The 13848-nt window shown below is 36.5% G+C and overlaps 1 protein-coding gene across 1 annotated transcript in view; it reads left to right on the top strand.

Moving 5' to 3' along the window:
* The window catches only part of TMEM196 (transmembrane protein 196), a 71843-nt gene extending 63375 nt beyond the window's left edge, over positions 1–8468 (top strand). The window contains 4 exon segments of the mRNA XM_074267005.1: positions 2870–3124; positions 4713–4786; positions 7354–7398; positions 7876–8468. Coding sequence (XP_074123106.1) covers positions 2870–3124; positions 4713–4786; positions 7354–7398; positions 7876–7882 — 381 coding nt within the window. The 3' untranslated portion in view covers positions 7883–8468.
* Positions 8469–13848: the final 5380 nt, after the last annotated feature.

Genomic DNA, 13848 nt, shown 5'->3' with positions numbered 1-13848 from the left:
ACATTAATAATTCTTCTAATATATACTGTTAACAACACAAATTTGGCACTCAATAAGGCAGTTTACCATGATGAATAGCGAAATCTCTTAAAGTCTAGAAATGGGACTCCATGACCCCGGAAAGTCTTAAACATCTCACTACTCTAAGTAGCTAAAAGTATAAATTGCAAAATGCTAACCTGAATTTATACTGAGAATTCACTTACCTGGGAGTTCCCCAATGCAACTCATGTTGTTGTCATTGTTACTGAATTATTTTCAGTCACATCTGACTTATCGTGACCCCATTTAGGGTTATCTTGACAAAGAAGTAGCATAGTTGGCCATTTCCTTATCTAGTTCAATTTGTAATAAAGAGGAGGAAATTGAGGCAAATGGGGTTAAACGACTTGCCCACAGTCACACAGGTATTGTGAAGCCAGATTTGAAATCACAAAGATGAGTCTTCTTGAATCCATACCCAATTCTCTATCCATTGAACCTTCCAATTGCTCTAATCTCTGTCATTTGTGAGTCTGTAACAAATTTAAATATGGCATCACAGAATCTTGAAGGTGAAAAGGACCTTCAAAATAATCTTGTCCAATATCCAATTTATAAAAATAATCCCCTGTGTAACTTGTAGTTTTTTGTAGCATTCTTAAAATGATGTTTTCCATTTCCTTTGAACAGGGTCAAAAGCATCTTTTCCTGACCACCAGCCCTCTGTCCAAGCAATCCAAGATTGGACAACACTTGTGTGATATAATTGATCAATTGGCTATCCAGTTCCAAAATAGTATTATCAACTAGGTAGCATTTATCAGTATGGTTCACATAACTATCAAGATGGAATTCAAATAGATATTGCAATTCTTTGCCTCTGTAGAACCAAGGAAAGTACCGGCCACAGAATAGGCTTTTTATAATATTCTAATGATTAACTATGGATTGCTAAAAGCAAGATGTCCAATGTTTCCATTGTTTCCTCGATCCACAGAAAATTCTATTTAATAAAAGAAGTGAGATTAGTTTGATTTGATTTCTTAATGAGCCCAAGCTCATTCCTAGTAATTCTTTTTTTAAATTTTCTAAGTGCTCAAAAACTGTCTTGTAAATTCATAATTCTGATTAATCTTTTGTTTCTGGGATCCATGCCCTCCCTGTTTCGTGAAAACTGAGACTTCACTTGTCCATCCCTAGATCCACGTTTTTGATCTACTTTCATCAACTCACTTCAAGTCGTTCTCCTTCAATCTTAATTAATTAATTAATTAATGATTAATTAATTAATCAGTTAAACTACCTTACTTGCTTTTCCCTGAACCTTTTATTTTCCCTTTTTCTTTTTACTCTTCCTCATACCTTTTCACAAGCTGTTTCTCATACTAGGAATTCATTCCCACCTCATCTCCCTCTTTTATAATTCTTAACTTTCTCCAAGGTTCATGTCAGGTGCCTCCCCCAACAAACCATTTCTGATCCTCTCAATGATTAGTGCTCTTACCCTCTTGAGATTAGGTGACTTCTGATATTTCTGTATAAATGTGGTTTCCCCACAGTTGGATATAAACTCCAGTTCTATGCTTTATCTTTATATTCTCAACACATATCCCAGTATCATGATAGAGTGGGCATCTGGTACAATTTCTTGAATTTTGAATTCTGATTACCTATGTATGTGCTTAGACATAAAAGCATATATGCATATTTGAGTGGATACACACACACACACACACATATATGTGTGTGTGTGTGTGTGTATATAATATATATATAGGTATATACCTACATACACTTATTTGTACATATACATATATGAAAAATTTTACAGGAATCATTTCATGCTGATTTCGATTTTCTAATTATTCATTATAAAGTCAGTCAACTTATGGGCTCCTGTGAATGTCCTCAAGAGCAGAAGTCTTCCTTTAAAAAAACATTTCAGGAACGTGGTTTGATGTATAAAAGAAGATTCATATTCAATATGGGTGCTCACACTCAGTCCTCCCTGGCCATCACACTTTTATATTTGCCATCTTTGCCTATTAAAACACAGTCTCCTAGAGAAAAAGAACTGTTTTTGTATCTCCAGCACTCAACACAGTGTTTGACATATAGAAAGTGTTAAGAAATATATTTTCACTCATTCAATCAATTCAGTCAATAGATATCTTTTCAAATGTGTGCTAAGTGTCAGAACTAAGCACTGGTGATTCAAAGAAAGGGGAAAAAGACAGTATTTACTCTCCAGGAGCTCAGAACCTCTTTATTCACAAATTCATTCATTCATTTGTTCATTTATGCATTCATTTATTCCATACATTCAACTTCCCTATATTTCTTTTCTGACAACATCCACTTCCAGACCCCATCCAGGCCCACTGGATGAAAATAACCCAACTTAGCAGGTCATTCTCCCTTGATTTCCCTTTGTCACTCCCCCTTGACCTTCAGGTCACCCAGACCCCAATGGGCTCTGTGGAAGGAAAAGTCACCTGATTCTTCATACATTTTGGTTAAGCTGAGAGTCACCACCAAGGCTTAAATGGAGAACTGCTAAATGTTACCATCTGTATTACCCCTGGACCGCCAACCTGCTGGATACTGTCTCTGCCCTGTTGATGCTCCCTATGAACTTCCAAGCCTTGCCATCTGCTCTGAGATAAAAAGTGCTTATCTGAGCTATGTTCCTTCATTAGAGTGTGGTCTCCTTGAGAGCACATACTGCTTGATTTCTATTTGTATCCCTAGCCATAAGCAGCATCCTTACACATAGAAAGGACTTAATGAATATCTTTTTTTTTCATTAATTCATTTGTACTAAGTCTTCTGAATCAGGTTCTCCTCCCTACATTCATTCAACACCCCGTCTCTTATTTCTCAACAGATGATCCTTTTTTCAGCCTGCTGCATCTGTGGGCTAATTGGTGGCATCCTGAATTTCCAATTCCTCCGAGCAGTCACCAAGAAGACATCCTCGCTCTACCCATTGCGCCTGGCCTCCATGTCTCTGGCCTGCATTGGGATTGGGGGCTGTACCCTTTCCTCTTGGCTTACTTGCCGCCTGGCCAGCTACGAACAAAGACGCATGTTTTCTGAACGAGAACACTCCTTGCATCATTCCCACGAAATGGCAGAAAAAGTGAGTTCTGGGCCGGGCCCCATCACTGCCCATTTGTGTTGAAGGGTGCACTCTGCGGCTGGGGGAGCCTGCTGCCACTTGTAGATGAGAAAATGTCTGGGAGACCCATGTCGGCTTAGTCCTGCTGGATTGGTGAGAGCTGTTTCTCAGTATTGTATCTTTGCACTTCATGGTTACATATCTCTGCATAATTCTCTGGCATCTCTGTCTATTCAGAGACATAGTCCTAAAAATAGCATTTCCCAAATCATGAAATATCTGATTATTAGAATGCCTATGTGTTATATTGGGGGAAACAGTCCCTAAAATGTCCCGTGATCACTAATATTAATTCACTATTATCATTTCCTTCATAACTCCCTTATAATAAATTCCCTTTTCCTTATACCCCAAATTTTCAACTGGGAGCTTCCAATGATGTAAATCAGATCTAGAAATGCAAAAATAGTAAGGAGGAAGAAAAGGATGATTTCTGACACAGATTTCTGATACAGATCAACACAGAATATGGGTTCAAATCCTACTCCAGATACTTACTAGCTAAATCCAGCAAGGTAGGAAGGTAGAAAAATCTCATTTCAAATCTGATTATCTGAGCAAATTATTTTACCCCTATTAGTCTCGGTTTCCTGGTTTGAACAATAGGAATAAAGACATAACCTTTCTCTCAGGTTATCTTAACTCTGAAATGAATTAATATCTGTAATGGGCTTTGTGAATATGAAAGTGCTACAAAAATGCTAGCAATTTGTAGAAGAGGTTGATGATGATGATGATAGTTCCTGTTCTGTTATCATTAAAATGAAAATATTGGCCTCCCAAGGTCTCTCTCAACTCTCAATTATCTCTTGGTCCTATTAATATTTTTTTTTGCTCTTTACCCCATTTCTGGAGTCTTCCTGAAAGTTATATAATATGACAAGCTTATTTCAGGAAGTTCCCTTGAGGTGGAGCTCCTATGGGTTCCATGTAATAGCAGAAGAAATCACTTTCTGTATTCCCATTGAATATTGCACATATTGTTCCAGTCTGCTTTTGTTACTGGAGTGCTTCAGAGGAAGAAACAATATCTGTTATAAAAGGAAATCCAGAAAAAAATAATTCTCACATCATCACTTGCATTGCATCATGGGAAGAAAAATGCCAATTTAGGGACAGAAGGATATTAATCTGCTCCTTTACCATCTTAATCTGTCACATCAGAGAGGAAATGCAGGCTGGAAATGCAACATCCTTCATTAGTGAAGTTTTATAGGAGTAATTTAGAAAATTAAGAGGAGACTGCTAAAGGATCCAAATAAAAGCAATTTCCGATTTATTGACATGGGTTCTCCAAAAAGAAATTCATCTTTGACTTAATGGCCTTTCAAATGGACAGAGGTGAACCAGTAGAAACAGCTGCCCATGATCTAACAAATGTTGGCGATGCCTTGCCCTATAGAGATTTCCTCATTCATCTTGGATACTGGCTGTTTTGTGCTTTACATATATCTACATTTGTAAATAATTTATACTAGCATGATTTAGTCATATTTTACATGTGTATGTCTGCGCAGTATTTACCATATGATTATTATATTTATATTAGAGATTGAGGGGTATTGAAATAACCGACTTGCCCAGCTGCCCGGTGGTGCCCCCGACACCAGAGTTACCTACAAGGTACGCTGAACTCTAGGGAGTTACACATGTCGTTATGTCACATCAGGAAGTACTTGCCTCTCAGAGGGCATCATAAAGACAGCCAATCAGCATGGGCTGATGCTGTGATGTCATTTCATAGGGGTCACTTCCAGGAGTACCACTTCTAGGAAGTGACCACCTTCTCCATGGCACAGTCTTGCTACTTAAAAGTTGGTTGAATATCTTCAATATTCAGCCTGTCTCGAGGCATCCAAGCATCTTTGTGCTTGGATGATTCATGCCTTTTTTGAACTTTTGCTGCGTCATGTCTCCAATTCAGAGCCATTGTGCCTGGATTCTCCTTTTGATGTTAACATAATGTGCGTCAAGATATAGAACTATCTATATCTCTCTTGACAAGATTTCATTAATAGAATTTGATGCTAATACAGTGAAAACTCTCTTAAGGTGCTCCCACCTTCAAAGTTTTCCTTGTGATTGATTTTTAAAGCAAACCCCATATGAATGATGGAGAAAAATAGAGTACCCATTTCCAGATTCACTAGCATGATTAAATCTACCTACAATTTTACAATATATGTGTAAACACATGCATACATATGTATTTTGATTTATTTGGAGAAAAAACACTTATTTGCAAATAGATAGTTTGGACTATAAATGAGAATACAATTCCCTTGCTTTTTTAGGTACATCTGCCTAAAAGACAATTAAATGAAAAAATGAAGTCCAACTCCTTCTTATCTGTAATTTTACTAGGTCTGAGTGAAGGTGATAAAAATGAAAGAGGGAAAACAAAGAATCGTTTCCTTTAGAAAGTTTTCTGAAATATTTTGTCAATTTTTTTAAAAAGACATGGATAGAGAGCAAGGAAGCCTGGAGTCATTCCTTCTGAAAAGTGATTGCTTTGAGTATTTTGCTTGCTTTGAAAAGGAGTACAAAGGAAGGGAAAATCATCCCTGAAAAGTCTGAGCTGAACTTGGTAGTGGAGTGACTAGGAGGGGTCTCCTCCCAAGTTAAGATTTATAAATTGCAACAGTATCTTACAAAGTTCCAGCCACCATTGAGTCATTTGCAGTGATCCCCTAATGCATTTTTCTAACTTGTGCTTTACCTCTTTTCCCCTGAAAACTCTCAAACCCAGCTTTTGCAGTAGGCTGGCATTAGAGGAATATGGTACAGCACTTTTGGCCCCTAAATACATTTTCTCTCTCTCTCTTTTTTTTTTTTTTTTTTTTTTTTTTTTGAGGCTGGAGTTAAGTGACTTGCCCAGGGTCACACAGCGAGGAAGTGTTAAGTGTCTGAGGCCAGATTTGAACTCGGGTCCTCCTGACTTCCAAGGCTGGTGCTTTATCCACTGTGCCACCTAGCTGCCCCACATTTTCTCATTTCAAGTTATTTGACTTCTTGGGGCCTTATTTTTCTCCTATGCACAATGGGAGGTTAAAATGGCCCCTTGTTAATGAAATTTATCGGACCACTGATGCAATTGGAATGAGAGAAAAACATTGTCGATAATTAGTTGAAAACAGGACAGAAGAAGACCTGGACTTACTGACAGAGTGTTGTGAGCACTTCACCAAAGAAAGACAAGTCCAAAAATGTAAGAAGGACATGAAAAGGTCAGATACATTATAATCATTTCTAAAAAAGAAAACAATCCTTTTAAAATGAACACTCATATTGGAGAATTAGGGCAGCATAAAATCTCATCTCCTTTCTCCTCTATCTTGTTCACTACTGATTTTACCTAAATAGAAAAAAAAAAGCCAAATCTTTAGAAAGTTTGAATTTTAAAAGATTATAAAGAAATCTCCCTTCTTTTAAAAAAGTTACCACTCCCTCTTTTTTTTTTTCAATCTACCTTTACAAAGACTATAAAAACTAGAGCAGACAACCATAAAGAATGATCTTGCATTGGTTTCCCTCTTCCATCCTTTTACAAAGGATGTATAAAAAAAGAAGAGAGGGAGTGTGTGTGTGTGTGTGTGTGTGTGTGTGTGTGTGTGTGTGTGTGAATGAATTTGGGCTCCATCAATATGAGTATTTGTGCCTTCAGATGCCAATAAATACCTGTTTGAAAATAGAGCGGAATATGTTGAATATGATACAAATATATGTAGGCAAATGAACAAGACTCTTCCCCTCTATAATCCATAGTCATGTTCAGAGGGGCTTCTGGGTATGAAAGTCTCCTCATATAACTCAAATTAACTTGTTTTTTTATAGCCTCTAGATGGAGCCTCTTTCTCTGGGGTCATTCATTGGGTCTCTATTTTCATTTCCTTCCCAAAGATTTTCCCCTATTCAAGTGTTCTTAATAAATGGTCTTTTCAAAAGCAATTTAAGAGAGTTTTTACTCTATTCTAATCTTATGATAAAAAAAAGTCTTTTCCTTGAAGCTACCAGCTCAAATCCCAACCACTGTAGTTAGGAACCCATTGCTACTCCTATATAGCCTAGAGTGTTGTGGTCATCTCTCCATTTTAGGTGTATTTCCTTATCTATAAAATGGGGGGATTAGATTACATGATTTCAAAGTTCCCTTTCTAAAATATTTCATCAAATGTACTCAATGCTTACAGGGAGAAAGGAACCTTGCTAGGCTCCAAAGCCCAACCAGCCAACAGGTATGACCTTAATGGAGCTTTCATTCTATCATCCTCTGGTAACCCTTTGCCATTTCCTAGCGGTAAAATTGACAACTGGTACTTGTTACCACCTTTCTGAGAGTCTCTTTAAAAAAGCTTATGATGTGAACAAATCTGGATACTTGGTCCCTTTTTATTTTGTATTTGGATCTTTCCAAATCATATTGAGGTAGAGGCCAAGAAAGAAAGGTTTCCCCTCTCATCCCTCTCACTCCTTCCAACCCAACCCAATCCCTGGTGCCATGTGAATAAAACTTGGCTCTCCCAGAGTGCTGGTCTAGTGCCTCTCTTCAATCTTAAATCACCATTTAATATCATCTATTTAAATGCCACCATCCCACTATAATAGGGAAATTATCCAATTTTTCAAAGTCCTCTGAAATCTCTGACAAATTAAACCGTTAATTTCCTTCTGCAGAAATGCATTTTGATTAATTCATTTTCTTTCTCTAACAGGAAATGACAGACAATATAAGCAATGGAGGACCACAACTAATATTTAATGGAAGATTATAACACCTTTTTAAAAACATTGAAACTGTTTTTTTTTCTTTCTTCCGAATTTCAATCAGAAAAGGATATACCAAAGGATTCATCCAATATGACAACATTGGTGGCTTTAACTGCCAGGTTTCTGATGTTGTGGGACTTCCTGGCAAAATTCTTTCTTGGATTTTCACTAACATTTTCTTCCTTGGATTTGGTCACATGTAGCTCTCCATTAATTTCTGTTGGACTAAGAACTTTCCAAGAGTGTCCCCAGAAAAGCTTTCTGATTAGCTCTTCAGACCACTTTCATGAAGATTTTTTCAGAAGAGGGAATAAATGTAATAAAAATTGGTTCCGATATGGCCTAAGTCACACTTTGGCTAGCATGTGAAAAATACAAGGGAAAAAGGAAGGTGGCCTATGATTAGCCTCAATGTGCAAACTATAAAGAATGTCTATCACTTGAGGCTATACTGAACAATGGACAGCCGTAAGAACACCAGGATTCAACATCTCAGCCATGCCTTGATATAAAAAAACAAAACAAAACAAAACAAAACTGTAAATATTTTCAATTTGTGGATTCAGCACATTTCATAATTTATTCAGAATATAAGATAAATAAAATGAGCCCGAAATTAGAGGTAAAAGTGATTTTCTTTTCTTTTTAGAAAGAATATTAGTCGGTATGATAGTTTATATTATTTGCGAAGTGATTGGAGAGATTGTCAAAAGATTAGGATTTTCTAAACCTTTTTTCTCTTTTATCAGAGTGTGCAGAAGAATCTATAGATCCATAGACAGTGACTCTGGCGACAGAGAAGTGTGTATACATATATACTGTAAATATAGAAATATATATACCATATATTTATAATATACATGTATGTAAATAGAAGGGGGGGAAATTGGGGAGATTTGAGCTACAGATAAGACCTTATCCCCACACATTTGTGGGGATTTCTTGCTATACCTTTTTTCAGAGACCACACATCATTGAATTAATTGTGTGTGTGTCCTTTCTTTATTCTTGGATCCATCTGGTGGATGTAAATCTTGCTATATTTGGTGTTGGGTGGTGAAGAGGGGATTTTTGAATAAGATGGTAAAGGAAAAAGAGAAATCTTGGATGAATTGGACCTTATGAGTATGGTTTGTGCAACACAGGTTTTTATATCATGTTTGTGTTTACTTTTTCATGACCCAAGTCATTACAAAGCCTTTCTAGTGAAACTTAGACTGCTAGATGGCACCCAAATAATAAAATTCCAAGTGGCTTTGGGTTTTTGTCTTAAAAAAATAAACTTCCCATAAAGTAACCAAGTGTTGATACTTAACCAGAAATTATTCGCGCTGACTCCAAAAGAGATCTCAGCTTAGAAAATGAGGGAGCATTGTGTAAAAAACTCTTCATGCCTGAATCTTTAAATAACCCTTGGTCATTATGATCAGAGATGGGAAATTACCATTCTCTTGGGAAAGCAATACATCTCTTTTGTATCATTCTGTCACCTTTGTTTAACTTCATATTGTATAAAGTCCTTTCTCATGTGATCTCATGTGATCTTTACCACGACTTTATGAAGCTGATAAAACAGATATTATTTGTCCTCATGTACAGACAACAAAATTAATATCTGTGAAATTGAATGAATCCCTTTAGTGCACACAACTTGTAAGTAGTTGTAGCAGGATTAGAATCTGGGTCTTCTTGAGGGCTCTTCCCATGTGCCTTTCAGTCATGCTATTTATGCCTCCATTCCGTTTCATGGACAGAGAACCTCTGATAACAACTAGGGAAATTCATTTTGGACTATTGAAATTTTTCTAAATTAAATATTGATCTTAAGGTAAGCTAGAGACTACTTTAAAAATTAGAAAAAGAAATGACTTCTATTAGAGTTATCATGTCATCCTTTACAACGGGTATCTTACTGTGACATAATGGAACTCAAAAATGATGAGAAGGGACACAATTTTATTTAGAATCTTGCAATGCAGGGAAAAAAAATCCAGAACTTCAAGTAATAGAGAATTAGACTTCTGTTGATAAGTTGCAAACTGATTAATAATCCTTCTCTTCCCAAAATGGATATCAATGAATCTAAAGGTTTATTTAACCTTTGCATTCCCTTTTGGTTAAAAATATTGGCCAGCAGCCTCTTTGGGAATGATTTTTTTTCTTTTCTTACTAAAAGTCTTGCCAGCTTATCTGTATCTGTATATTACCAAGCCAATTCATTTGAGAAATCATCCACTCATCCCATAAAAATCATAAATAATTGATGGCACTTGGGTAGTGGACATGTGCCCACCCGGCCTCTAGTCCTATAAATCTCAGCTGCTCAAGGGCACTCAGTTGTAGCCCAGCTTTCTAAGATCTATTACTTGGAAGATTAGAGGTTTGTTTTCATTTTTAATAACAGAATAAACATCAAAGGTAACTTAACATGGTGTTTTCCTTTATGGCCATGTTTGAACAATATAGAGTTGCAATGTCTTAGACCCAGAACTGTTTTCTGGATAAAACATTGATCCCTCTTAAAAACTTTTACAAAATCCAAAAGGGAAAAACTTTTTTAAGTAGCAAATGGACTGACTATTGTTTCTTAAAAAAAGAAGATGTCATCAGAGACTCTAATAACCATTATAATTAAGAAAAAGAACCAACAACATATGCTAGACGACATATCCATTTATCTCTTTTCAGATGCAATTATTGTAAGTTTAAAAAAAAGTTTCAGGGCTGAAATCACATTGAGGTTTAAATGGAATCTTTTCTGATCTCATTCCAGACAAGGGAAGGAGCTTGGGAAAGCATCACAAACCCATGCCTGTGTGCTTGGAAATTTAATTTTCATCACACACTGAATTAAGAGCTATAATTTTATAAGTGCTACATTCAAGAGTTGGCATGAGTCAGTGCCCTCCGGGGAGACTGTAATGGGAGACCTAACACCCAAAAGTCAGGAAGGCTGATGTGGTACTGAGATGGAGAGTCCAGCCATGCCATGGAGGGGCTTGTCTTGCCAAAAACCTCAGAGGGAGAAGGGGGAGTCTGCCTGGAAAACGAAGAAATCAATCGGGCTGTGGTCAATGGGGGGGAAACATTTGACAGAAGAGTTGGTCCTGTGACTGTGCTGATGTGTGTCTCTTTAATAAATGAGGAGTGTTTTTGAAAAATCTGGCTGCCGTGGGTTTCTTTTCAATCTGACAGCTCAGAGACTTGAAGCAATTAAAATAAGTTTCCTAGTGAGTTTAGAAAATCCTACCTGATCCATGTGCAAAGACAATAGCTGCAAATCTAGGAAGGGCTACACGGACACATTGAAATCAAATCTTTTCTGCATATTCTAGAGACAACTATGATCTGGGTTTTCAGAATACTGGCCAATATTTCAAACCTCATTATGTTTGAGCCTCTATTATATGGGATTCCATTATTCTCTGCCCACAATACATATATACATATATGCAAACATATATATATATATGTAAACATATATATATATATATATATATATATGATAATCACCAATGAAGAAATTTACTGATAAAAGGACTATCACTGAAACAAAAAAAAAACCCAATATAGAATGGATAACAAGGTGGTATGTCTTAATCATCTAATTAAAAAATTAAAATCCCTTTCAGGAGACCTTGAGTTGGTAATGATTCAGAGTAGGCAAAACATCCTCTCCCAACATTCAATTTTTCTGAACATTAGAAATGATTATTGGCCCAATGGATATTTGATCTTATTCTGCAGGTAATAGGGAAGAGATGTTTGGAAGATCTGACCTTTGCAGTAAGTGCAATGATGCGCTTAATACAAATACATAAAGGAGGGTTGGTATAAATAGAATAAAATAGAATAGAATAAGAGCCTTTGATGAGAATTCCCATGCACAAAGCCAAGAGGACTGCACTCTTTCCCACAGGATTCCAGAAGTAAATTTCTCTAACCTGCTACCTGCCAATTAGCAACTGTCTGGAAGGGCAGAAGTAAATGATGTTGTGGTTTAAGGAACTGAACTGCTGATAATGGATGCTGCCAGGTGGAAGAGTTCTCTATGAATACAAGTAACGTGCCTTCCATGATTTAGTAAATAAGACATAGAAAGTTGTATATGGCTTGGGAAAATTGAATAACTTAACCAGAGTCAAACGACAAATATGAGAGAGAGGCTTTCAAACCATGTCTTCCTATTCCCAAACTCAGAACATCATTTGTCCACTGTGTAATTTTGACTCTATCCAGGAAGGCAGTCACATTAATTAGAAACTTACTCTACAATAAATGGCCCTTTCCAACAAATGAGGAGAATGTGGTTAAATATCAATTAGGAAATGACATCCAGGCCTTCCTTTCTGCCAACCCAACATGCTGTCTAATATTTTGGATCCCTATCCTGCTCTTGAGGTCTCTGATATTAAGTCTTTAATATCTTAAATACTTTGTCCTTCACAAGAAATGCTGTTGAAGTGGTGCAGTGGATAGTGCACCAGCCCTGAAGTCAGCAGGACCTGAGTTCAAATCTGGCCTCAGACACTTAACACTTCCTAGCTGTGTGACCCTAGGCAAGTCACTTAACCCCAATTGCCTTAGCAAAAAAACAAACAAACAAACAAAAAATGCTGTTGAGTCCAATGAATTACTCAATAAGATTAAAAAAATAAGTTTCTTAAAATCCCCACAATGGTTACAGTTCATGTAAATCATTAGTTAACTGGTTGAATGCAGCCATGCATTAGTCTAACAGCCCAACAATCTCCTGATGAACCTTGTTCTGAATGCATATAATCATCCCAAAGAGCATCCACATTTATCACCTGATGGTGAACAATCTGATTGCCAGATCCTCCCATTAGGACTGAACAGTCTTCTAATTAGATCACAGGAATCTCTGAGGTCCCTTTAGGTAACAAAAAACTTTGATACTTTATCTCAACTTTTGGCTTTTTATTCTCTTCACCTTGAAACTTTTGTCATTCCAGATGAGATCTTTTATTCTTCCATTTTTCTCTTGAACTTCTAAGTTTTCTACCTTACATATATTACACATTTTAAAATGCCAACACCTACCCCATGCATCTTTTGTCAAATACCTTATCCAGTTGACTATGTGTCATATGCATCGTTTTAGAGACTTAGAGCCTGGAAGCATAAGTTAAACTCACATTATGACATTCATTCTCAAATTTTCCATTATTATAATAGCCCTTTTCCATTTATAAGATGATTTTATCACAAAAGCTTTGGGAATAAGTGAGGGAAGTAGTGTAAGAATTATTCCCATCTTACAGATGGAAAAGTAACTTGGCTGGTTGAATAGAGATCAGACTTGGAGACGAATAATTAAATTCATGTCTCATCTTGGACATATCACCAATGGGCCCAGGGTGGCTTTGGGTGAATCACTGAAAATCTTGATGCCAATCAGTGTTGCAGAGAAGATGCTGACTTGTATGAACATCTGAGGGTCCCTTCTATTGGATAAAAATTGAGGATCAGTATTCATTTCCCCCAATTTATTTTTAATTTTTTTTGCATTTAGCTTAACAAGATTTTGAGTCTAAATTTTTCTTCTTCCTTTCCTCCCCTTCCTTCTTCCAAAGATGATAGACAATTTGATAGTTTTTATACATCTAGTGTCATATTTCTATATTACTCATTATGAAAGGAGAAACAAATCAAAAAAGAAAAAAAAGTCATGAGAAAAAAAAAGGTAAGTGGGAAAAAATTCAGAGTCCATCAGTTCTTTCTCTGGATAAGGGTAGCATTTTCCTTCATGAGTCCTTTATATTTGTCTTGGATCATTGTATTTCTGAAAAGAGTCCGAGTCATTCTTATTTGATCATAACACAGTGCTGCTGATGCTGTGTACAATATTCACCTGTTTCTGATCCTTTCACTTTGCATCAGTTCATATAGATCTT

This window comes from Sminthopsis crassicaudata, chromosome 5 (genome assembly GCF_048593235.1).
Source record: "Sminthopsis crassicaudata isolate SCR6 chromosome 5, ASM4859323v1, whole genome shotgun sequence".
NCBI lineage: Eukaryota > Metazoa > Chordata > Mammalia > Dasyuromorphia > Dasyuridae > Sminthopsis > Sminthopsis crassicaudata.
This window is presented reverse-complemented; position numbering and strand designations above follow the sequence as displayed.